We start from the raw sequence: 27,720 nt of genomic DNA on the forward strand, positions 1-27,720 counted from the left end.
TTTAGCATAATCACTGTAGCTAACCGTTTTTTCTCATACATACATACATACATACATACATACATACATACATACGCTCGCACATACATACGTACTTACGCAAGCACTCACACACACACACACACACACACACACACACACACACACACACACACACACAGACAGACATACACGCAAGCGCGCACGGACACACACATACATACATACATACATTACATGTGTACGTGTCTGCAATGTATGAATAGTGCTTACTTTCATAACACTGATTGAAGAATTGATACCCTGCAGGACAACACTGTCGGTAAATATGTGTTTGTGGGACGACCCGTTACATAAACAAAGTGAACACAGACGAGCGCTTGATTGTCTCACTAATGTCTTCAGTGTGTCTGCAAGGAGCCACCCAGACATGATTCAGTGGCTGCTCCTTTCACTGCCAAGGAAACAAGGAGAACAAAAGAGGAGAGGAGAAGGGAAAAGGGGGCCCACAGGTCGAATTTTAAGCCTGAGGGCGGCAGTGTGAACACCCGTAATTTTTGATTGTTCTTTTTTTCCATATCTGCAACCCCAATGGGAGCAACAGAGACATATATACATGTGACACGTATACATGTGCTTACTGCTGAACGTGTGCATGTGCAAGTTACTACTGCCACTTCATAAGCTTGGAGCCTTGAGGAAAATCCAGGAGGGTTTCATCAGTACCTGGCGAGGGAAGGACATCAGGGGCCGACCAGCGCCTTTTCCGAGAGCGCCCGGGCTCTCGAGTCTGAGGTTTTGCAACCGGGATATGCAGAGCCCCGGTGAGAGGCGAGTGCTGGGGGAAAGGGGGAGGGGGAGGAGGTGGTGGCATTTTCGCCCTGTGTGAGCTGCCTGAGCCTCCTGCCCAACCCCTGGGAAGATGTGCGCCTTGGACCTTGCAGGAGGAACGCACAAGCGCCCTGTGGAGTTGCTTGGGTGCTGGAGTGAGAGCAAGGCAAACATCCCCCTGTGTGAGCTGACGGCAGGGAAGGCCATACAGTTGAGTTGTTCTCTGAGGGCAGCAAGAAGACCAGCCTTGGTCCCGGACGAAGAACGGATACTCCACCAAGACATTCAGGAACTCCTTAGAAAAAGCAAATATCAGGCTAACTAAATTACGTTTGGAAAATGCTGGTATGGGCAACTTCATGACTGGAAGAGGTGTTGATTGTCAACAGTGCTACTGAGGAACCACAAAGGACCACGCGCTTCGCAGACAGTCGTAGGACAAAAGTGCTATTTTAAATATAAACAAAACATTTCCAAAATCCATGTTCTAAATATATTTCAATACATACCAGGTATAAAATATCGTCCATCTCAACCGAGCTACAAATGCTTTGGAGCCAACCATAAAATAGCCACATCCTGTATTTTATTTTTTTTCTTCAAATAAAAGTGACCACCAAGCACACATAACTCTGTTGATTAAGAAACAAACATTAAGTGCAAGAACTCATTTTGGATTTTTTTCCCACATAATTCAACTGTTAATATTATCAAGGTATCGTATTTTCCAGTGTTTAAGGCGCACTCAAGAGCCTTGATTTTCTTTGAAAGAAGACCTTTACGCAGGTGCACCTTACCAGAACCTCATCCTTTCATCACATCACCCCTGTCCTCCAAGTGCTCCACTGGCTCCTGGTCAAATATAGAATCAACGTTAAATTTTTTCTTTATACATTTAAAGGACAACCGACGTCTCCGGACAAGTTGTGTCCATAATTTGTAAAATGGCTTCAAATGACTTCTACTGAGTGTATTTTACAAAGATTCCACCGCAAAAGCTATATTTTACGTTTTAAGACTCGCGCTGAATATTCCGGAAGTCTTGTTTTTGAGTTTGTGACAAGTCCTCACCCAACGTCACTGAAGGAACGCCCCTGACCGAAAAAAGGACACATTGTAGCAGTCCTTCCATCACGTCAATGCATTTTGCTGTACTTGTTTGGTCTGAAAACTTCGTGTTGCACCGAAAAGAGGAAGAAGAGGGCGACAAAGCTCCGTGTAAGGAATTAATCAGCCCGTGGAAATTGGCTGATTAATTCCTTACGCGAGCTCTGCCGCCATCTTCTGCATTTTCTGTGACACTACACGTCAGTCTTGAGCCATCAAAACGACCCAGAAAACCTTCTTTAATCGAAAATGTCGGCTTTCCTCTTCAGACCTATTTGAATCATCTTCAGAACTGGATGTGTAACAAGAAAGCATTTTCTCAGAGCTTTCAGCTGCTCTGCCCCCAAACTCTGGAACTCACTTCCTTCCAAGATTCGTAACATCGATTCTCTTCCCAGCTTCAAATCCCATCTCAAAACCCACCTATTTAAAATTGCATTTTCTGTGTAGCTTTATCTCTTGTTTCTATTTGTAATTGTATTTTATTTCTTATAGTATATATTCTTGTCTGTGATTGTAAAGTGTCCTTGAGAGCTTTGAAAGGCGCTTAAAATAAAATGTATTATTATTATTATATGTGAAGTAATATTGAGCCACAAAAGATCTGGCAACTACTGTCAGCAGCCACCGAAATTGTGCAACCTCAGCCTTTTCTGTAGTGCCTTATAATGTGGTGTGCCTTATATTAGGAACACTTTTATATTTATGTATTATAGTTGAAGAACATTTTTCATTCATTGAAGGTGCGCCTTAAAGTCCAGTGCATCTTATATATGAAAATAGTTTGAACATACACCATTCATTCGGGGTGCACCTGATACTCCGGAACGCCTTGTACACCGGAAAATACGATACTATTTGTGTCCTGTAAATTATTAAAAACCTTCCAAAAATATACACAGTATATATTAAGCCTAGTCACGTTGTAATGTAAGGGAGTGTTCAGACCCAGTGTAAGCTCAGCTAAGAAATGTCTGCCATCTATTAGTGATGTTACAATTAAAAATTACAACCCACTACTGCATATTTGTAATTCGGCAATTATTTATTGTTAAACCTCTCCTCCCCACACACACACAATTTTAAAAACTTGGGATTCTTTACAATTTTCTTCACGATTCCCTCCATTTTACCAGGGAAACATAGACGTTTTTTTTTTTTTAATCACTGTTCTGAAGAATTTCTTGGTTTACATGCCCATCCTTGCAGTAAAGGATTTCAGGTAAAGAGGTCAATTTTTTGGGAGGGCGAAATCACAAGCCTGCAAAGCCAACGTAATTTGTGCAAGTCTCTTTTGGATGAGATTTGCTTACCTGAGTGTTGCGGTCTGTGAGGTGGACCTGCAGTTGGCTGACACCCTGCGCACTGCTGGGGGAAATGAGCAACACCGTGCAGGTGCTGAGGTGGAACTCTGGCGACGTATCAGCACTCCTCAAGAAGTCCTCTGTCTGCAGCTCCTCTACCTGTTTCAACTGCCCGCTGGACAACTCAATGAGCGACCCCTTGGTGAAGTGAGGTAGGAGCGCAGGGGGTGGAGGGTAAGGCGCATGTTGTGAGACGTGAATATAATCCCTGTTATGTTTCAGGTGCTTCTCTTTGTCGTTATCTGGTTCTCGGTTCCTGTGCTGAACGTTTTCCCTGTCTTTGTCTTGGTCTCTGTCATGGTCCTTTTGGGACCGGTCATGACTATTCAGAAGACCATGTGGTGAGTTGGGGGAGTTCCTTGGACACTGCTTCTTTGGGCAAGGCTCTGTTTGTAAGTTATACAGTGTTGTTCCTGAGGGACTGGATGACGGGTAGGACTGGGAAGTCTGAGGCCTGGGCTGGCAGACCGATCCCAGAGAGTAGTAGAGGTGAGCTTCACCTGCAGGGGCCCCCACGGTATCCAGTAATATCTCTCTACCTGCCCTGGAGTCTTGGCTCAGTGAATGGGGGCTGGTGGGCGTCCTTTGCTGATGTCTGTCCTGCAGTGAGGAATGTGGCTCGTGGCCCTCCTGAGCTTGAGAGTCTGAAAAAATTGGGCCCCCGCACTGAGCATGAGGTGTCAGATCGTCCTGCTGTCTCCGTCCACCATTGGTATGGGAGCTTTGTGGACTCAGTTCCAATCTACTTCTGATACTGTTGTGTCTGTAATCACCTGGGAGCAAATGCCTGGGGGCAGAGGCAGTCCCGCTGCCCGGCCCATCCAGTCCATTGGGCCTTTTGCCCAGGTATCTGTTCCTGGCTTCCACTAAACTTGGCTCTTGAGGGTAGAGAGGGGTATGGCCATACAGGTAGGTCGGGGAGAATAGAGAGGAGCTGTAATCTCGTCGGCCACTGTTAACGTAAGACCAAGTCTCCCTCGAATCAGCTGGGAAGGGAGTCTTAAAAGAACAAGCTGGGGACGGGGAGGAAAGAGCCCCTTCAGCTCTGAGCCACCTTGAGTGGTGAGGCAGTGGTGTTGAGAGGGGATCATCTCTCCATGCCGGAGACACCGGACCCCTCCTTTCCACAACATGCCCTTGAAAGAGCGGAAGGGACACAGATGAAGTGTAATTCAAGGGCCACGGCAGGGGCAGGGGTGCTGGTGCAGGGAGGGATGGAGCAGTGTGTAGGAAATGAGGGTTTGGGCTAGCGAGAGCTCGCTGCTTTTCCCCGACTTCCCTGCTGCTCTCCCCTCGTCCCGTGTTAATCCTACTTCGAAATGGCACAGGGGGTTTAAATTCATCGGGCGGCGGAAGGTAGCGTTCGGACGACCCTTGCCGAGACTCCCTCTTCTTGGGAGGGAGGCACTCTTTGCCGCGGTCAGGGCTGGGATTCATGGGTGGAATCCAGCGGCGGTGGGTGCCCCCTGCGTGTGGGCGTAGGCTAGGTCACATGGGCCTCGCGGGAGAATGGAGGGGACACACAAAGGGGAAGGCTGCAGCAGAGCATCACTGTTGGATCACGGTGGATTTTGCAGCGTTGAAGACACTCACCTGCAGAGGACGGCATGAATGAGATTGGTAGAGGTCACTGAAGGCGCTCCATTCGCCAAAAAAATTGTGCTAAAGTATGAGTTTGCAATACAGTAATCTGACTCCAGCAAAAATAATGCCCTCCAACTGCTGACAGGAATAACGAGTATGTGCAATAACTATTTGACGTGAAGTCAACTCATGCTTTATCATCAAATATAAACAAAAAAAGTAAGTTCTATGTGAAAATTCCAATATTTTGGACATTGAAAAAAACAGGCTTGAATTTACTGGATATTGGTTTGTCAAGTGGCTGTACAAAATAAAAACAAATTGGCTCCTGATTTGTTTTTATGTGGAGCTAGATGATTTTATTTTGATCGACGACTTAACTCATCCATCCATCCATTTTCCGTACCGCTTATTCCTCATTAGGGTCGCGGGGGGTGCTGGAGCCAATCCCAGCTGTCTTCGGGCACGAGGTGGGGGACACCCTGAATTGGTTGCCAGCCAATCGCAGGGCACACAACAGTCACTCTCACACTCACACCTTGGGACAATTTGGAGTCTTCAATCTGCCTGCCATGCATATTTTTGAAATGAGGGAGGACCTGGTGAAAACCCACGCGGGCCCGGGGAGAACATGCAAACTCCACACAGGGAGGCCGGACCGGGACATGAACCGGCGACCTCTGCACTGTGAACGACTTAACTCATTCACTACTATTCACAAATTTATTCGGGAATTGAAAATATGACAAAAAGCGGCATTCTCGAATTTGTTCGCGTTTTGTTTTTTCTTGTTTGGGTGCTGATAAAGTGTTGGCCATTGCCCTCTGGTAATGTTTTTCCCCTTCCACAAGGGGCAACAATTCTCTTTTTATGTTAACCCTTTTTTCCAGCTTCAGCTATTGTTAAAGCACTATACTGTATAAACCAATGTGTATGTATTGCATTGTATTTTGGACAGCCACCCTCATTTCAAGCTCATATAACTCCAGACCCATAAAATTTAGGAATTAACTCTTTTTTCTGATGAAAGAAGAGAGTCTAAAGTTTCTTATGATACATTGAATGTTTATGTAATCCTAAAACACAATATTCTGTGGGTCCAGGAATTCAAGTGAAAATGACAAAAACCCTGGCACTGGAGTGACAAATTTTTGCATATCTGGCAGTGAATGAGTTAAAAAAGAAGCGTGGGTCCAGAGAATTTTATTATATCCAGCTACTTGACAAAATAAAATGGAGTCAATTCAATCAAAACTTTGAGTAAACAGATTGGATTGACATGTCTCTCCTGAGTGAATAGTGTGCCGTTTCCTGTTGTTTCCTGCCATGCTTCCTTTCATGTCACTTTCACAACTTTGTGCGCTCATACGACTGCCGAGCTCCATTTGATCGGCGAAATGGAGTCAAATTTCACGAGCGGTTACGTTGGTTTGTTGAAAGAAATTCATGTGACACCACCCGCGGCAGAAGTCTCTCTGACTAACCAAAACAAATACATCGCACAAGGAATAAATCAAAAGAATCATTTAGATCATAGCGCACATAAATGTCTCATGGCCGTAAAAATTAGCTTGCGTTAAAACTTCTTGCACGAGTACAAATAATCCCAAATCATCCTTAAATACTGCAAATACATAATTTTTGTCCCAGTTTGCGAGGTCATAAATCTTGGGATTTGTGAAGTTGCGCTTCCTGTCAGATGTTGCCAACATTAAACAGGTCAGAACTGTTTTGATCGCCGTGACTAATTACTCATTACCAGAGTGTCGCGTGGTGGGACTGAAACTATCGAACTTACTCATTATCCACACGTTGGCTTAAAATAAAGCAAATGAAGCAGGTGCATCCCTGCAATAACGTACACACATGCACACCCGCACACACACATCCACACATCTGGAGTTTTCATCTCTTTACCTTTCGTTGTAAAATGGAGATGTGCTTTGATATTAATTTCATGTACTACCCCCGCTGGCAGGCTCGAGAAGTATACTATAGGCCCCCTTACTACCCTTCCAAAATTCACCCCTCCGGCTCTTCGCTTTCACACACAGACACCAACAGACTCACAACTACTCCCACAGCCAGCACTGCTTGCTCCCACAGTGACAGTCAAAGCTGGTCACCACCCACACAAAACCTGACAGAGACAGCACCGCTTGTTGTGAATAGTGAGGAGCTGCGTATGCCAACTCGATATTTGTCAAAAGAGACGACTGTGTGACTGCATGCCATGTCGCTCGGGATATGGGAGAATGTGTGTGTTTGTTTATTTGTTTTTCTTGTGCGCATTGGCATCCTCCGACATGTCTCAGACTTCAGCGCCTTTTTTCATTCAGTGAAAAGTGCGGGGGAGCTCCGCTCATTCTCCTCCACCAGGCCGTCCCCCGAAACGAAATGGATCAAAATGAGCCCTTTTCTTGCCATCTTGTTATCTCAGCTGTTCCCTCCACCCCCACAGAAAAAATGCCACGCTGCCTCTTGGCCCCACGCTCACCCGGCAACAACCTACAGTAGCGCCGTCTCGCCATCCACCATACTGTCACCATGGCAACTGCGTCTGCTCACGCATCTTGTCAGTTAAAGAGGTGAGATAGGGATACTCCACAGAACGGCGGGTAGACTGTTGCACAACAAGTTGTGAGGTCCAAAAACAGATGAAGTGTTGGACACAACGAAGCTGTTTATGCATCTGAGTGGAAAGCTGAAAAGTTGCAGTTTGCTGTGAGTGTGAGATGCTGTGTTTCACATGGGCGCACATATTTTGTGCCAAAGTACCGTATTTTCCGATGTATAAGGTGCACCGGAGTATAAGGCGCGCCCCCAATGAATGGTGTATTTTCAAACTTTTTCAATATATACTCTATAAGGCACACTATAAGGACTATAAGGCGCCCCTTCAATGAATGAAAACACTTTTCCAAATACAATATACAAATATACAAAAGTTTTCCAAATATAAGGCACGCCACATTATAAGGCGCTACAGTATAGGCTGAGGTTACGTTTTACTGTATATATCCATGCATGGACCGCACACTACTTCTTCTACAGGGGGAAATGGAGTCGGCGGCTGCTGACAGTAGTTGCAAGACCTATTGTGGCTCAATATTACTTTACATATAAGGCGCAGGGTCATCTTTTTAAGAAAATGAAGGCTTTTGGGTGCGGTAATATTAACAAATAATTGTAATCCGTAACTTCAATGTACACGCTAAAATCTCGCTGTTCCTTGAAATGTCTGGTAATCCGAAAATTAAACCAGTAAAATCAGAGGCATAAATCTAGAAAATGGGCGGCCCGGTAGTCGAGTGGTTAGCACACCGGCTTCACAGTGCAGAGGTCGCCGGTTCGCGTCCCGGTCCGGCCTCCCTGTGTGGAGTTTGCATGTTCTCCCCGGACCCGCGTGGGTTTTCTCCGGGTCCTCCGGTTTCCTCCCACACTCCAAAAACATGTATGGCAGGCAGATTGACCACTCCAAATTGTCCCTAGGTGTGAGTGTGAGAGTGACTGTTGTAGGTCTTTGTGTGCCCTGCGATTGGCTGGCAACCAATTCAGGGTGTCCCCCGCCTCGTGCCCGAAGCCAGCTGAGATAGGCTCCAGCAACCCCCGCGACCCTAATGAGGAATAAGCGGTACGGAAAATGAGATGAGATGATGCTGAACATTTTTCATTTTTAGTTCAGTGATCCATGAAGCCGTTCTAAAAGTTTGGCTTTTATGTTTAAAATGAAGGGTTTTTGATACCACTTTTTTTCAGATTGATACCAGTACACAATGTACACAGTACGAGTAGTGTGTTTACTGTTTGAGGAGGGACTCACCAATGTCGAATATCAGCCGCGCCGTGAGTAACGCTAACTAAGAATAAGGCCATGGTTGGTTCTCGCCCATCCCTCCAAAAAAATAATCGACAATAAAGAGAAGCAAATGTATGAGGTATGTATGTATGACATAAGCAAATGACAGACGTAAATGCACAGAGACATGCAGGCAGACATACACTTGATGGCTTTTGGCAGATGTTAAGCTGCGGGATCGCCTTCAGCAGTTATTTCACCTATGACTTGTCCTCTTTTATTTTCCTGCTGAGCTAAACCACAAGGAGAATCCCCCACACCCCCTCCTTTCTACAACATAGAATCGGACAGACTGTTAAATTTGTGTCAGTGTGCAGTTCCCACACAGTGAAGTTTTGAATATTAATGTGAGTGGCCGCCTGTATCTATACATGAAGAGTGTAGGTCAAGTGTTTGGAAACACCCTTCCGTACATTCGTTATTTTTTCATTATTTAAAAAAAGAAAACTGTATTGAAAATGAATACTTAAGTCTTTGATATTCTGAAGAATTATTAATGGAATTAATGTTTCATAACTGACATTCTTCAAAGTCGGCACCTTTGGCCCAGATAAGAGCTTTGCTCATCTTGATATTTTCTCAGTCACTTTTATGATGTGGATGAGGCTTAATAAACTGGAATGACTTCCAGTTCACAACTGTGCATTATCAGGAGTGAAGTGCTTCGAAATTCTTGACACTATCATGTATTTGAGACCATTTGAATTCCAAACGTTTGACTGGTCCAGCGATTGCCTGGTGGCTGGTCCAGGGTCTGGTCCACCAAACGGTTTCGAACATGTTTGGATATGAATGAAACAGAGAAAACAACACTAGCATGTTGGACAATATACCTCAAAAGCCAAACCATCCATTAACCATTCATCATTACCTTTGACATTATTATTTTGTGTACCTGAAGCACTGTCGGGTTTTCCCACATTCCTTAAACTAACTCACTGTAACTAAACTATTAAGATGCATTTCCCCCCCTCCAGTCCTTTTGATAACCTTGTCAAAAACATGTTTCAGCAAATAAGCCTGTTTTGAACCCTGCCAACCAGTATGAGAAAACAAAGGAGTATTGTGCATGTGGAGGAGTTTGCTGTGAAATGTCTTCTGAAAGAAGACTCCTACACTGTGCACACATGTATATAGAGCTGCTCTTTCGAGGACGTCATTTTGCTGTGGGAGTGTTGAACTATACCAAACCTTGCTGATTATAGCAATGAAAAACACTCTTTCACATTACACAATGATTTCTTTCATCAGTGCAATTCATCTGAAGCGTTTTTTTAATCTGTATAAATATTGCTCAATTGGAAGAAATATGTCTGAATACAATTCGCAGACTAATCCAGGAATATTTTAGATTCAGGATTAAAGCTTTGTATTCAATGGCACCACATCATCCCGCCTTTTTGGCACAAAAACATGCCTCTGTGCGGCTTTCAATCAGCCACCCTTGGTGAGCGCAAACTTAATGTGGGCGCAGTGAGCCGGCTGGATGGAGTTGTGACGAGAGACTGACCTGAGTGCAAACTGAGCAGATATCCCAGCGTAGCGTACCATTCATATCCCAAACGTCCCGTGGATTCAACCCACTCTTCAGCTCTTTACTCTGCCACGCTGACACTCGTCAATATCTGCAGTCGCACACACTCTCTGATCTTTGTGTGTGAAATGATATAGGCGAGCCAGCAAAATCAAGGGAAATAATTGAGAGCTCTATTTGTCTCCACTGTGTGTCAAGTGTGTGTGTGCGCGCATGTTTTGGTGTGTGCAAACGACTGAGGAAATGAGTAATATCTAGCAGTGAGAAACATGTCTGCTATGCCGAGCCACACAGGCAGACCAGTTGCTACAGCCGCCCACTTGCTTTAATCACTCTGAGGGATAAAAGCACACACGAATACACACACGCAAACAGCCGAGGACCCCGCACACAATACTGCGTGTTCCCAACGTTAGGTACATTTATTGCATGCACCCCATCCATCCATTTTCGTATTCAAAACCAGCACCCTGAAAGGTCATCTCTCAATCCATCCATTACTTTTATACACTGATTTATTAGGAGTGTGTATCTCCATCACTGAGGCTGATATATGTATCTCAACACACTGCAACCGCATTATCCATTCACTGTGTGTAAGGCTATACAATGAGATACAAATCACTTCAATCATGATACACAATAGTTCGACTCAATATAATAATGACAAAATACGTCATTCATTCCAAATGAAGTGAAATACACACTGTACAGTACAAAGAGCGTTCCTTTATTTTTGTCTATCATCACTTCATGGTAGCTTCAAGTTATTGAAACGTTCCTCAGGAATTGGGCTTGGGCCAGACCTGGTCCCATGAGAATAATCTTGTGACTTCTAATAAGCCTTATTCATAAAGACAGTCGTAATCAATATTCAGTTTTAAATGATGCAAGAAAATCAAATCAGCTGTACGGCTTTTGTACCATATGCAATTCTACGCAGTGTGTACTTTTCGGTAATTATCTCAATATCTATAAGTATTATTAGCACCACACTTTTGAAGCAGTGTCATACAGAATACGGCCAAGAGGCCTTTTTGAAATTTTGGACAAAGGAGATTCACAGTCCAAAGCAAAAGTCTACTCAGAAAAAAAAATCTACTTGACGATTTCATTTTCACCCAAGACTTTCAAAACTTTCGTGAATCAGCAACCCAAACTAAAATTGTTAAGTCCTTAACATCTGTGTTTGTTATTGTATTGTATTGTCTCCAATACAATACAATACAATCGATGAAAAGGTTTCTTCAGCCGTCATCTGTACTTCTTTGAAGGTGTCGGACGTTTATTCTTTAGCAAAGCATCTTGGATAAGAAGCGAAACGTCCGACACCTTCAAAGAAGTACAGATGACGGCTGAAGAAACCTTTTCATCGATGGACCACTCCTGTACGACTGAGAGCTTACACAGACGAAATACAATACAATATAATACATATAGATTTACATAATGCTTAAACAACAGGTGAAGCTGTAACAAAGCGCTGAACATGGACAGCTATCATATACAGGAAATAAAGCAGTCACAAAGATAGTAGAAAGCATCAGGGAGTGAAACCAAAATCAAGTCGGAATCATGCTGAGTCGAATGCCAAAGAGTACAAGAGAGTTTTGAAACAGGTTTTAAAGACGGGAAACGAGGGGTCTTGCCGAATGTTCAGTGGCAGGTCATTTCAGAGAGTGGGACCAGCAACGGAAAACGCTCGATCCCCTCTGAGCTTCCGATTAGTTTTTAGTACATCTAATAATGTCTGGTCAGCAAACTTGAGGTGTCAGGAAGGTGTGTAGAGGTAGATTAGCTCAGAGAGGTAAGGAGGGGTGAGGCCATTTAAAGATTTGAAGATCTTGGAAAGATGTTTAAAATGTATAGGCAGCCAATGAAGGGATGCCAGTGAAGGGGTTATGTGTACGAGTACCAGTCAAGAGGCGAGCAGCAGCATTCTGGACCAGCTGGAGATGCTTCATGGTGGATTGGCTGGCACCAAAGTAAAGCGCATTGCAGTAATCGAGCCAAGATGTGACAAAGGCATGAATTACTGCTTCAGGTGTTCATGAGAAATGAGACGTTTTATTTTAGCCAGTTGCCGAAGATGAAAGAAGCTGGATTTAAACAACAGCACCAATTTGACAGTCAAGTTTATAATCACTGTCTAGTTTAAGACCAGAATTTGAGACTGTTGACCTCATATAAGGAGCCAGGGGTCCCAAGTCAACAGGATGAAATGCACATGGGCCACTGGGACCAAACAGTATTTCAAGAAGTGACTGTGAAAGCAACTAAAACGCAAGATTGACATACACAAAACAAAACAGGTAAAGGTATCAATAAAACAAAAAAAATATTGAAATAGCGAGATTGGGAACAAAAAAGGCTTGAAATATCAAGATTTTTAAAAGTCAAATCAATTTGCAATTGTGATGTTTTGGCAGGAAACATGAAGTCAATTGACAAATATGACTTTTGTAGTCCACATAAAATTATGCGGTAGGCCATATCTGACTCCCCCGGCCTCGTGTTAAACACCCGTGACTTATAAGAGTAGTCAGAAAATAAATTATTAACAATTCAAAATTGATTGTATGAAATTCATAGCAAAACAAATCAATAAATACATATAACAAATAACTGTTATGCACATCTTGGCCTCATAGCGGTAGTGTAGTAAGCCATAACTGCAGCTCAGATGAATAATTTATCATTTAGCACATCTTGTCCGTCTTACTCTCAGTCGTACCTTCAAGACTGGCAGCAAAATTAATGGCTGGCGATCAACCACTCATTACAATTAGTGTTAGTCCTCATCCTACCTTATCTTATCTTACTTCTGACTGAAAGTTGCACCAATTAAATAGAGTTACTGTACTATGTTTTTTGTTGGGTTAATCCTCCAAAATTTCTCTGGGGCTCGTGACTAAAAAAAAACCCCTAAACAAAACTTGACAGTCACTTTTGCTCTTTCTCTGAAGCTTATCATTGAAATTTGCATCCTTTGTCCTCCACAAATTGCCTCTTCATGCATTGAGTTTGGCACGATGAACACGCCAACGGGAGTGCCGCAGAAGAGCTTTCAATGTTTTTTTTCTCTGTGACTGAGTCAAGACAAGCGCATTGGCATAGCTGCTGTGGCTTATTAAAAATAAACTTTGATGACAGCTGTGTAGTTCGTTTAATGCTCAAAGTCAGAAACAATCAAGTAAGTGTAAGAAACCAAACAGTAAAAAGGGATAATTAAATGGAAAACAGCAAAACTTGTGAAATCATTTTGTGGAAGGACACATTCATCATAAATTAGTCATGTGACTTTAACACTGCAAAAAAGAATGTACGCTATCGTGATCCAATGCAACATGCAGAGTGTTAAAGTGCATTCGAACAGCGTGGAATGACAGCAATGGAAACATGTCGGCTCTTCAGGCCAAGATGACAAGTTTTTCACTATATTGTGGCAAACCGACTTTTCTGACATTTATGGCGAGCATTACTTTTATTTTTCCGACTGGTAACTGCTTGAAACTAATGTACAATGAATCTGTGTGGGCTGCTCATAGGTGTCTGCTCTGCTGTTTATTGTGTTCATTGTGTGGGCTCGCTGCCGTACATTTTAGTGTTATATGGAGTGAGCTTTTTTTCCCGTTAACTCAGTAAAGAAAATTTTCACTCATTATTAATTGAATGTTTGCAATGGGTTCCAAAAAAGCTGGATAAGAGGCTCTGTTACGTCACCTTTTATTTTAACACCACTCAATAATTATTAAGAAACTCAGGGCAAGACATTAATTGTTCAAGCTTTGTAAGGAGAATTCTTTTTGGTTCTTGCTTGATGTACAGCCTCAGTTGCACAAGTCTGTGGTCTCCATTATTGGATTTGGTGCTTGACAATGAGCCACCCAAATTCAATAGAAGGCAGGAATGAATGGTGAGCAAGTCAGTCAAGTATTCACACTCTTTTACTACAAATCTAGGCTGTTGTAACATGCAGAATGTGGCTCGGCGTTGCTGAAAGAAGAAGGAACATCCTGACAAAGCTATTATTTGGAGATTGGATGGCAGAATATGTGGCCCGAAACCCTGTTTGGACATTTTCGCACCAATGGTGCCTTTCGGCGAATGGCGGCAAGTTACTCATGCCACGGGCAGTGCCAACACCTCCTATCCCAACGCAGATACTGGCTTTTGAACATTTCTCTGAAAACAATCTGAATGGTCATTTTCCTTTTTGGCCTGGAGGATATCCATGTTTTGTAAACAACATTTTGAAATGTGGAGTCATCAGGCCACAGCCACTTTTCCACTTTGAGTCAGTCAATCTAACATGAACTCGGATGCAAATAAGATGTGGGTGTTTCTGCGTATTGTTGAGACAGTATTTGACTTTCACTTTGCATTGTAAAGTTTTGCATTTCGGGATGAAACGACTAAATACGGATTTTAAGATATAGTGACCAAATACTGATAATTACTTTCAAATTCTATTAACGTGGCAATATTCTTTACACCCTCATGACGGTTGATAATGCACCTGTGGGATTTTTCCAAGTTCTGCTGTCAACAAATAAATATCCATAAAGCCCAGTCGTGGAACACACACTTTACTGTAATATTGTCCATCTACCCATCCATTAGCCATACGGCGTATCCTCACTGAGGCACATGGGTGTGCTAATTAACATCCCAACTGTCCACCGGCAGTAGGCAAGGTCCACCTGAACTGGTTGCCAGCCAATTGCAGAGCACACATAGATAAACAGCAACTATTCACACTCCAATTATTATTGTGGCTATAGAAAATTCATTGCTAACAATAATATTTAACCATTAAAATATCAGTCATAACCTCTACATATTGGTGTGTATCCCATCACAAAATGTGTTTTAATTAGCAATGCTGAAATCTTTCATTGGTTCACTGGTTTGTCAAGTACTCTATACTGTAAAACTGTAGATCACCTTCAATGAGCACCTCTTTCACTCTGACTCTGCATGAATTCTATGCCAGTCACTGGAAATATGATTAGTCATTTGATTGATAATGTATTCGATTTAATTACACTGAGGAATCTAATTATTCCATGTGTCGGTTAAAAATGATGCTGAAATAGCAGAGGAAAATTTTACCTTTACCATTAAACACTCACTCCTGTTCATCACTGTTTTATTTCATGTAGGTTTATCCCAAAATAATTTGTCACACATGCACAAGGTGTTGGGCAAAGCAACCTGCAAGTGGCAAAACAACATGCACGCTTCGAGCAGGCATTGGAAACCGACAACGGTACATTTGTTACATACACGTTGAAAGTAGCCCAGTGGTTCTCAAATTTGTTCCTCCAAGTACCACCTCAGAAAATATTTCCATCATAACAACCAGAATTCAAACACCGAGAAGTATTTGGACTTTTTTGTACATTTACCAACATTAAATACCTCAAAACGATACTTATTTCTGAAAAGTTAAAGCTAAACTGCCAAGAAAAATTAACAAATAGAGAGCTGTGTGAGGTTAAATAAATGTTTAAATGGTCCGTATACTTTACGTCATTCAAATATGTTTGATTTAGTTTTCAATTATTATTATTAAATTATTAGTGTTTGTCGTTTTTAGAGACAAGTTTTGTGCAACATGATTAGGATTTTAAATTACAGTGTGGTCAGAATTTGTGCTCACTGCTTTGCACGTAATTTATCAAGTTTAACACTTGTGTTTTGCACATATGTTCTGTGGTTTATATGGAGTAAGAGGCTTTGAATTGGAGAGTATGAGATAATTAGCAATATAAACATATTTTTTTTTAATGGTTCAAAACATTTTAATTTCCTTGACATTTTTTGGGGGGCAAATGAGTGAGCAGCTCAGAGTGATGTCTGTTCAGGGTCACACAAAGCGAGAGGCTTTCCCATCTGATTTCAAGCAAAAGGCAGACTACATCCAAGACTAATCATGAGTCTCTCACAGGCCAACTTGTCCATTGGGCGATATTGGCCACCCACAAATGTGCCGTTCCCTCAAGGTGGGCGCAACAGAACCTGGGGAAAAAAAATTCCATTCCTTACTTATCTGCAAAATCGCGAGCATCGAGTTGAACCGGCCTCCCAAAAGAGTTACGTCTTGCTCCACACGAGTTATGGTGTTCATGAAAAGAGAGCCTTTGATGTCAAGTCAAACTGTTTCTCCTGGAAAGAAGAACACAGTGACTTAAAATGAATATTTCTAATTATTTAAAGACACAGGGAGGAGCAAGGTGAAGTCGTTTGAAATCAGTGTTGCAGCCTGCAGCATAAAACGTGACACACCAAGTCACAGCTGACAGTAAAACGGTTGTAAACAAAGTCGGCTAAAGAGTACAGAGTGGGACAAATAGGCTTTGTAGAAATACTGCTGCAATGGAACAAGTTGTACACGACTGAATGATATGCACAAGCCCAGAGAAGCAACCAGTCAGATTCTATTTTCTGATCAACAGACTGGTTCACTATCAGAGATTGTATTGAGTCTTTGGATAAGTTGTCAGTACAGGTCAAAGTAATAGCTTAGATGAAATGCATTCCAGCAGGCCCTGAGTGGTCCATTGGTTGCACAGTGAGTATTCCCAGTTTCCAAAGGAGCCTATCAGCTCCGAGTTAAATGGTGAAACATGATATTTAGACTAAAATAAGAATGGTTGAGTAACAGTACTCACCACAAAGATGTAAAGTTAGAAGGTAAACTACACACATATATGTACATACAGCGTAACAACTTAGACTAAACTTAGACACATACAAATAAGTCTAGAATAAAAAAAAAAACATTGGATGTTTAAGAATGTGCATATATAAAATAGTCCTATCAGTAACAACCCTGTGTCTCAACTTGTTGGGGTAATTTGCTATACGAACATCTTTAAACATGTTTTTGCATCGTTTGTTCACGTTTAGGACTTCCTGATACGTCATATCCTGCCTTCCTTTACATGATGTCACATCCTATTATGTTCCGTCTTATAAATGCTCTCCCAGGGGTCTTTCGCGCTCGTCCTCCTTCCTCTTTCCTCTTTTCTTTCTGTCCCTTCTCGGCCGGCCCCACAATGCCCCTGCTGTCTACAAGATTAAACTAACTTATCCTGTTCAACACCTGGCTTCCTGCTGATTTAACCATCCTCAGCTATCAACACCCTTAGAAGCAATGAACCAGGAACGAATGATCACTTTCAACCCATTACAACTGTTTGGCTGACTGATATGAGAATTGGAGTGGGTCAATTTCACTCGGTGACATAGCTAAGCATCTCTTTGCACTTCTTTTCCAGCCCTTTCATAAGTAATGAAGTTATTGCCACCGGGCATAGTCATTCAGCTCTTTTAGTAATGGAACCTCAGCCACAATAATGGATTCCTTCCACGCTTTAGTGACACGCAACAGAGATTTTTTTTAAAAATGCCCATAAATATCAAAGAAAACATCACTTAAAAATAGGTCACAGTTGCTGACGATATGACCTTAGATACGATCTGGCCCAGGGCTTTTCCTTGGGTCTGTCTCTTTCAGAATTCTTCAGACATCCATTTCATCAATCTGAATGTTCCTACCCTCTGAAGCCACACTAAGTTTACTTGTAGCTTAACAGATAAATCCTGCAATCAAAGATCAAATAAATCTCGGATGGTTTCAAAAATCTGCAACTAAGGTGGTGTGACTAGAACCAACGTCAGGTTGCAACTCTTATGGTTGTGATTTGGTTTTTCTTTCTTTTTGGTTTTTGGTTATGATTTTGCCTCCATGTGCACGCTACATGTGTTTCTGCTCTCCAGCTGATCTCTCTTGTTTCCATTTGAAACTCGAGTGTATTTTATTTTTGTTTTCAACTAAAAAAAAAAAAAAACTTTTCCCAAGTGTTTTTACCTGGGTCATTGATCATAACGCATATAGAGCAATGATTGCACTAACATTTGTTGCAATGGGTGAAAGAAAAAGTTGCATACATTTAATACCAAAAGTAGTAGTAATTAATATACAATGATAGCATTGCCATTGACCCAGCTGCCCCAACCTAAAGATGGTGCAATATCTTGCATCACCAGAGCAACTTGTATTTGTTTGCCAGTAATGATAGAAAATGACTTCAAGACATAATTTTGTCTGTTAGATGCGGGCACATCTGTAATTGAATACATTAAAACAACGCTGTTACATTTCGTATGTCATCTTGAATACATTATGAAAGACGCGGGTGCCGCATAAGATCCAAAAGTTGACTTAGTCCTGAGTAATTGATTCTTTTGCTCTCTTACTCATCCTGCATCAGAAATATCTGATCCCATTTGAGTACAGTGCATGCAAAGGATCTCTTGTGATGGATGTCTGATTCAGCAGAATTGTGTTGATTCATGGAACATAGTGGAAAATGAAAGCAGGGAGACAAGATAAATTTGACCCATTCTTTGACAGGAAGCGCAGCCTGGAGCCGGCTCAAGTACAATGAGGATGGACTTACGGCTCAAGAGTTACTATAAACACATTAACGCAAACACACACACACGCACACACGTTAATCTGCATGAGCCCAGGGACACAAGCAAGACTACTGAGTCATGTCGCTACAGTCTTTATGTTAATCGGCACATTGACTACTGTTACATGCTGTCAAGCACTTGGAATAGCCTATCGACATGCGTAAGCGCAGAGTTACTCTTGCATTTAAATAGTGCAATGCAGACTTTTACAAACGTACGTATATGAGAGTCACACTGTCTTATTTACAATCAACATATTCAAATGACACAAAAAATGGCTTGATCTTGGTTTTACTATCTTTGTGACTGATTTATTTCCTGTATGTGATAGTTGTCCATGTTAAGCGCTTTGTTCCAGCTTCAGCTGTTGTGAACACGGTGTATAAATCCATATGTATTGTATAGGCTTTCGCACATATGCGTACTGTTTGTACTACAAAGGACAAGATTTTTAGTGGATGGAGCACAAATCAATCCTACCGTTTGAATGAGGCAATCAGATTGCATTTACATGACAATATTCAGGCTGACCTGAAGAACAGCTAGTCAAGTTTTTGCGAGCGTTTACATGTCCTTCAAAAACCCTAAATTTGCCAATACTTAGGTTGTAAAAGGTGCATTGGTTGCATGTAAATAACGCAATTCATTCAAAACACCTCAATGCAAACATCAGGGGCTGCAAGTGGTGCAAACAAATTCAAACAGACCATGCCGTTCATTGGAGATATATTTTATGTTGTACGGTCACTGGTGTCACTGTGACAAGTGTCCATGTCTAGCCACAGTGTAGTTACGTATGAATTACCTCAGGTCCTCCATTTCTATTTCAATGATCATTATAATAATAATAATAATAATAATAATAATAATAATAATAATAATAATAATAATAATAATAAGAAGAAGAAGAAGAAGAAGAAGAAGAAGAAGAAGAAGAAAAAGAAGAATAGTTGTTGCTATTGTTATTAATTGTTATTAAGGTGTCCAAGATGGCGCCCGAGTAAACAGCTGTAAGCAAGTGCTCCCATGAGCCTTGCTTTTTTTTTTTTTTGTCTTGTTTTGTGTTTTCTTGTGTCACTTTGTGTTGTTGTGCATCGTGCAGAAAGGATACAGATTATTTTTCAGCATTTTTGGCCACGACATTCATTAAGGAGGAGAATGTGCTGAGCGGTTGCACCTTTTCGGCAGCAATAATATGCCAGTGCTGTTTTTGAATGGGAGGAATGTCGGTGCCATTCGACTGTCATCGCTGGACACCAAAGGGGCCATTGTGTTTTTTGCGCTTGTAATGGGCAGCATCTTCACAGGCCCGCTTTGTTCAGTGGAAAGGTCGGTACTATTGGACAGTCTGCGGCTGGATGAATGCATGGCTTGAGGAGCCCGCGATAAGAAGAAAGGAGAGTCAGCGCAGAGCGCCAATGCGTATGTGGAACTGTCGAGGCTTGGAATTGAAGCGGATTTATGTGGGACAGGAGATGTGAGACATTCTCTTTTCGTCAATGGATGCAGCTGCGTGTTTGCTTTCAACGTAGTCGACGTGCACGTGCCACCATGATGTCCCTGATCCACTGGTGAAGAGATGCTTTGATCCTCTCCTATTTCATCTGGAACTGCTTTGTGTAACTAAAAGGGTACCGAAAGTGCTTCAGAATGAATGACTCTCAGTGTGTTTGTGTTGTCATGTTATTTGTTATGTAGTTTTTTTTTTGTTCTTTTGACTTCAAGACGGCGCCGCGAGAGAGGCTGCCTTTCCAACAGCTTTTGTATTTTGTTTTTCTACTTTCATTCCTTCCATAACTTTGCTGCTGTGAAATGTAAATTTCTCCACTGCGAGACTAATAAAGGCAAATTCAATCCAATCCAATTATTGTTGTAGTAATTAATACAACTATAAAGTATGTGCAGTTATTCAGGTCTCCCAACCATAAGGGTCAGAGAATGCATGTGCCATTGCAAGTCGGGATATTTTTTAGTGCAGTTGAGGAGAGAGTGAAGTTTGTAAGGTCTATCTTGGTTAATTCTAGACAGAATGAGTATGGCCTATGGCAGGCTTGGTGGACTGGTGGTGTAGACTTGTATCCCCGAGATTATAAATGGGGTCACATTGACTCTTTGAGCTGGCTTTTATGCAGTATCACTTATCGATGACTCATCTAATTTCCTGTGAGATCAGCCAGTCTGCAAAAATCAGGAAACAAAAATAAAAGGTAGCGAAGATGCACAAGTTCCTGCAGAGGTCAACGTGGCAGTTAACAAGTACTCTGTGAACCTATGAGGCTGACATCTTCCTTCAGTGTGTGGGCGCACTGGCTTGTTATCATTCATTGACATTTAAATGTCTGTGAAGGGTAGTTTTGTTCTTGCACTTTCCACCGCTGTAGCGTGATTCTGTACACCATCATTATATTCAGCCAAAAAACTGCCATCATGGTGATTTTGATGATACGCTCGCGGCATTTTCATTTTCCACAATTTTTAAAATCACACATTCTCAGCCAGCACCTCTTCACTAGCCTATGACATGACTAACACAATCCGGAGGTACTGATATGAGTACCGTATTTGAAGTGCTTACATGAGCCAAAGGGAAGTTGATTGAGAATGTGCCGGCTACAGCTTGTATAGTGTAAGCGTCTCTATAAAAATGTGCGGCTGTCTGTGCCCATTCCAAATATGTTTTTATTCACACAGTCCTCAGGACGGTGTCATTCCAAGTGGGCTTATGTTCGTTTTCTAGGCCCTACCAGCAACATTTCAGCACACTCTAAGCAAGCACAGTGATGGTAACTCCATGAAGGGACCAAAGCCAAGTCTGTTGTTGCTAGATTGAGTGCCATTCACTGACAGAGAACCTGTCTAGACTGTCTACATAGAGGCTGTCTGGAATGCCTTCGTCACTGCTCATATTCATTTCCTGTGGTTTAATAGACAGCCCTGAACATGAACTCATGTTTTTTTTGCATATTTTTCAAATCAATTACATTCGAGACTTATAGAACCATTTGATCAAGTATGCTGATGATCACAAATTAAAGGGGGAGAGAGTGAACTGGATAAAGGTCAACAAATATTTGGCTGCGGATTTATTTTAGACCACAGGTGTCAAAGTCAAGGCCCGCGGGCCAAATCCGGCCCGCCACAGCATTTTTTTCGGCCCACGAAAGCAAATCAAACTTGTTAAATTCCATGATGATTGCTAAAATCTGAGCCAAAATTTCATATTTTTGGATGTCAACCACAATAAAAGTCATTATTCTTGACTTCAGATTTGAAAACGAGTTATTCATTAATTTGCTGTGTGCTCTATATGTAATATTTGAAGGGATTTAAACATTCTAATGGGTTCCCCAAATTCATAACGGCCCTCGAGAGGAAACCATAACTACAATGTGGCCCGCGGCAAAAAATGACTTTGACCCCCTGTTTTAGACAGTGGCATGAAAAAATGCTATGAAAGGAATTGAAAAGCATTTCAAGGGTATCGAAGGCAAGAGAATCTTTTATTGACGCCATAGGAGTGACAGGATGTTTCGGATGTTACTTCTTCTGTACAATGACGCCAAAAGCATTGGCGTGCAAAATATCGTGGTGTGAATGTCTACAAGGGAACAGATGTACAAACACCACGCAAGGCTGCGGCATGCACATGGTGTGTCCTGACTGAGTGTGGGTGTAAGCTGAGGGTGGCAGAGTTGAAAGGTCATTGAACCCTTATTGAAGTGCGGAGGAGGAATCAAATTGCTTGATGGTGCATACGGGTGAAAACGCCAAGGTCGGAGAAACTGCACAGAGTGAGCTACACAATGAATACAGAAACCTTTGCTTCAAGGACTTGAGAGATCAGACAGGAGCTGCCCGTATCTTCTCTGATAATATAGGCATATCTGGCACCTTCAAGGGGTCCAGCCACTTCTGTGAAACTCTTCCATCGAGAAGACTGGCTATTGGGGAAGAGCAGCCATGCAGCACCCCACCTCCCGATCCCATTATTAAAGGAACAAATATGGCAACACATATCTCACTTATTCTCACCCCTGAAAATGAATTTTTGCATTAGACTGGGATGAGAATGAAATTACCGTATATTCCAGTGTATAAGGCGCTCCGGAGTATAAGGCGCATCCCAATGAATGGTGTATTTTCAATTTTTTTCCATATATAAGTGCGCCGGAGTATAAAGCGCACCGTCAATGAATGAAAAAAGTTTTCCAAATATAATATATACTCTAAATATATAAAACTTTGCAACTATAAGGCACAACACATTATAAGGTGCTACAGTAGAGGCTGGGGTTACGCACTACTTCTTCTACAGGCGGGCTGGGGGTGGAGTCGAGGCCTGTTGTGGGTCAATATTACTTCACATCTAAGGCGCACCAGCAGGTGCAGGGTCATCTTTTGAAGAAAAGGAAGACTTTTGAGTGCACCTTATACACCTTACACACCGGAAAATACAGTAACCATTTTTCTATTTCAACAGTTGACGTTATCAAACCAAGGTTGTAATTTTGATTTACAATCTGGGACATTATAGGTTAAAAAAATCTGGAAGCTCACAAAATTCTCAATGGCCACCAGCTCCCTGGTAACATTGAAGGCCATTAACCTTAACACGTCAAACCGAAAAGACATTGCGGAAAGAGTGAACGACTTCAACACCCCTATATGTATAAGTGTAAGGCAATGTAATTCAAGGCAGCTTTGAAGCAATCACCGTGCTTCAAACAAAGACAGCACCTAAAAGCACGTATAAACACAACAGTTATTGACATTCAGAAGCAAAGCACAGACCGACAAAAGAAGCTTATACCATACCATTACTATCACCGTCCACAGTCACAACATTTAACAGGAAACTTTTAAAAGCCTTCAAAACATTTAGAAGAAATAAAATGTTTCTAAAATTCAGGAAAAATAATCAAATTAGCCCAACAACAAGCTGCAAGATACATTTTCACGTTTTTTTTCAATCAATGTTCCATTTGTTTTTTCACTTTCTGTCTGTCTCATTCGTCTGCCGGGCTGTGCAGGAAAACACGCTATCAAAGCGGGTGAGAGTGCTTGAGTAGAGTATGTCAACACATAGTGTAGTGTGTGTGTGTGTGTGTGTGTGTGTGTGTGTGTGTGTGTGTGTGTGTGTGTGTGTGTGTGTGTGTGTGTGTGTGCGTGTGTCTGTGTGTGTGTGTGTGTGTGTGTGTGTGTGTGTGTGTGTGTGTGTGTGTGTGTGTGTGTGTGTGTGTGTGTGTGTGTGTGTCTGTGTGTGTGTGTGTAAGCGTATGTGGTAGGTAGGTGGAGAAGCACAGCAGGGCGTGAAGAAGCCCTGTGATGATGACAGGCCATGCATTATATAACATGCAGATTGCATAAGGAGATGATTATTTTAAGTTCACATATCGATGATGTATAAGTATTTTTGGACGTGGGTGTAAAGCGTTGAACACACCTCCAGTGTATAAAATATTGCTAGACATGCTCCTTTTTTGTCGATAGTGTGGGTGTGAGTAAACTAAGATGAATTATGTGTTTTGTTTTGTTTTTTAAGAAGGGGGCACTTTGCGTGCTATCTGCATATCAAAACAAATATGTGGGAATGTTGGCGCATGAGTGCCGAGTGTGCATAAGGGTTCCTTTTTTTTATCTCGGGCTCCCACTCATGATCACTTTTAGGCTTCAGAGAGATCTGATTGAGTCTCCTTGTCATATGCAAAACTTGCAGCTCTGACTTTTGATGATGTTCCTGTTTGAGCTTGTGCTGAAAGAGCACAAGCTTCGATTTTTATCACTCACTCAATAGCAGTCACTTAGTCACAAGGTACGGACGGTCCATCGGGATGTGTGTGGTGCAGAGTCACACGAGTGAGGCCCATCCGTGTGCCATGGCCACCCGCTTTATGTACGTATGCCTTTGCAAAAATAGACCTCTTAAAGGGCCGGCAGCCACTCAACTCCAAGGAAAACATTCGGCCTGCGCACATGTATTGTTTTTTCATACAAATACTATTTTTAACTCCGTACCGCTTATTCCTCATTAGGGTCTCGGGGGATGCTGGAGCCTATCTCAGCTGTCTTCGGGCACGAGGCGGGGGACACCCTGAATTGGTTGCCAGCCAATCGCAGGGCACACAAAGACGTACAACAGTCACTCTCACACTCACACCTAGGGACAATTTGGAGTAGTCAATCTGCCTGCCATGCATGTTTTTGGAGTGTGGGAGGAAACCGGAGTACCCGGAGAAAACCCACGCGGGTCCGGGGAGAACATGCAAACTCCACACAGGGAGGCCGGACCGGGACGCGAACCGGCGACCTCTGCACTGTGAAGCCGGTGTGCTAACCACTTGACTACCGGGCCGCCGACCGCGACCCTAATGAGGAATAAGCGGTACGGAAAATGAGATGAGATGAGATGAGATGAGACTATTTTTAACTCATTCACTGCCATTCACGAATTTATTCGGAAATTGAAAATAAGACATAGAGCACCATTCCCGAATTACTTTGTGCTTTGTCTTTCTTGCTTGAGTGCCAATGAAGCACTGGCCAGACCTCTGGCAATCTTTTTTCCCCTTCCACAAGGGGCAGCTTTTCTCTTTTTTTCCATGTTAGCGCTTTGTTCCAACTTCAGCTGTTGTTAAAGCCCTATATAAACCGAAATGTATGTATTGCATTGTATTTTGGACAGCCACCCTCATTTCAATCTCATATAACTTCAGGCCCATATAATATAGTAACTAACTTTTTTTCTGATGAAAGAAGAGAGCATAAGGTTGCCTACGCTGAATTGAATGTTTATGTAGTCGTAAAACTCAATATTCTATTGTTCCTGGAATTTGAGCGACAATGACGAAAACCCTGGCACTGGAGTGGACACATTTTTGCACATCATCTGGCAGTGAATGAGTTAACAACAGGAGTCATCGACATCCTGAATATTGAGAGATATTTTAAAACTTGGGAAAATGTTCATAATTAGAACAAGTCGGTGAGGCCAAATGTCACAGCACGAAAGAGCATTTGCGACCTCTTAAACGTTCTTCAGCACGCATAGCAAGGGCTGTGCACTGCAGGAATAGTCATCTGAACTTTTGGGAATACATATAGTGAGGAATGAGTTGATTGTTGAATAAAGACAAACCCACCATGTAGGCCCAAAAGAATGATGCGGGAGATGACGATTAAAAGGAGAGATGCGGCTTGAGATGTTATCGCTTCTGCAACATCATTTAAAGTTCATTCTATTGATTGTGTAACATTCTTCCCCGATTCTTTGCCTCCTTATTTTTACATATTGGCACCAGATATGCAGCAACTGCACTTTATTTTCCTTCCCTCTCCAACTGCTCCTGAATGAGCTGTGAATCGTCCCACTCTGACCAATCATCCTGTACGCTTTCCAAGTTTAAACAGCTTCTCCCGGGCCCCTTGCTATCTCTGGACCAGGGCTATTTAAGACCACTGCTCTAATTCTGAAAGTCCTGATCAGCCTGAGTGATGCACCTCCACCTCCCTCTCTCGCTCTCTCTCTGTATCAGTCACACTCACCAGCTTGTTCACACTCTCTCGGTTATTCCCTACCACGCGCCTACACACACAAACACACACACGCATATACATACTCATGCATGCATATGCATGCACGCACTCACGCAGGTGCTGGCTTACATGACTGAATAGCACACATTCATCAACACATCCACACACACACACACACACACACACACACACACACACACACACACACACACACACACACACACACACACACACACACACACACACACACACACACACACACGCACACGCGCACGCACGCATACACACGCACGCACACACACACATACACGCACACACACACGCACGCGCACACATACACAGGTGCCATTGCTTGAGTGAATGCAAGCATTCATCCCCTCACGTACACGCGAAAACAAGATTTCGAGATGTCTGTGACAGCGACACATATTCCACATACCGTACTTGAGCCTCGGTCTACATACAACAGTGTGTCTCATTCAAAGTTCCTGCCACAGTTTCACTCAGCCAGTACTTGACAAACACAGAGAAGAGGAAGTGGTGCGGACATACCTCGCTGAGCATCTGAGCGAAGCTGTGACTGGAGAGTTCAATCATTGGACCGGGTTATCGGCCACAGAAGGCATATAGAAATATCCACTTTGTGTCTTCTTCCTTGCTACTGCTCAGCTCTTTCCGCTCTTCATCCTATTCCTGCCTCTCCTTCTTTTCACTCTCTAAACGCCTCTTTGCTCCCTCCCTCGCTCCCGCTCCCTCCCTCCTCCCTCACTTTCTATCTCCCTGTCAGAGCATTTTCTCTCCCCAGCTCGCTTGATGTCACCACCCCTCCCCTCACCTCACTCTTTCCTTATTGCTTTACAAGTGCTCCCTGACACTTGCTACCACCACCACCACCACCCCGGCCCCCACTCCACCTGCAATGGAGTGTATAATTAGACAGAGTTCAGTGGTAATACAGTCAGTCACATTGTGAAAGCTTTGGCATTGACGCTCATGTTTGGCGGGCAGCCCAGTGGCTTGGCTCATTAACCTCCCTCGAGCAGAATGCAGAATGAACCGGCCCTGTGGCTCTTGCTGTTTGTTGCAACACCTCAGCCTCTTAGCATCATCAACCAATCCCAGGCCAGGAGGGATGAACGCTAAGGTGTGCCTCCTTTGACCAAGGGACACTGTACCGGTATGTGAGAAAGCACTGATGAGTTGCAGCAGGTGCGATGGCAAGTATAGGATCCTTCATAGTCATGACAGAGGCCATGCGTCTTTTTCTTGGGCAGAATTGCGGGGCCCCACCTCATGGCATCATGTTCTTCTCTGTGAAAGAGTGATCGACTGCACTTGTGCAGCCAGGCTAATAGAACAGCTTGTTATGAGGAAACAAGACATGTACTGTATATTCCGGTGTATAATGTGCACCCAAAAGCCTTGATTTTCTTCAAAAG

General features: G+C 42.7%; 1 protein-coding gene across 3 annotated transcripts; it reads right to left on the minus strand.

Moving 5' to 3' along the window:
* Positions 1-38: 38 nt before the first annotated feature.
* On the minus strand, positions 39-27,006 carry LOC148903004 (uncharacterized). 3 transcript variants are annotated; one of them, XM_088994704.1, is made up of 4 exons: positions 26,834-27,006; positions 16,310-16,429; positions 3,231-4,874; positions 39-1,105 (listed from the first exon to the last, which is right to left on the minus strand). In XM_088994704.1, the coding sequence occupies exons 3-4, from the start codon at positions 4,716-4,718 to the stop codon at positions 647-649; spliced, it is 1,947 nt and encodes a 648-aa protein (XP_088850830.1). In that variant the 5' UTR covers positions 4,719-4,874; positions 16,310-16,429; positions 26,834-27,006; the 3' UTR covers positions 39-646. The 3 variants fall into 3 exon arrangements, with proteins under 3 accessions (XP_088850830.1, XP_088850822.1, XP_088850839.1); XM_088994696.1 differs by lacking the exon at positions 16,310-16,429; XM_088994713.1 differs by lacking the exons at positions 16,310-16,429; positions 26,834-27,006 and adding an exon at positions 10,235-10,694.
* Positions 27,007-27,720: the final 714 nt, after the last annotated feature.

Source organism: Hippocampus bargibanti, linkage group LG01, assembly GCF_051943395.1.
Source record: "Hippocampus bargibanti isolate YZ-2025 linkage group LG01, ASM5194339v1, whole genome shotgun sequence".
NCBI lineage: Eukaryota > Metazoa > Chordata > Actinopteri > Syngnathiformes > Syngnathidae > Hippocampus > Hippocampus bargibanti.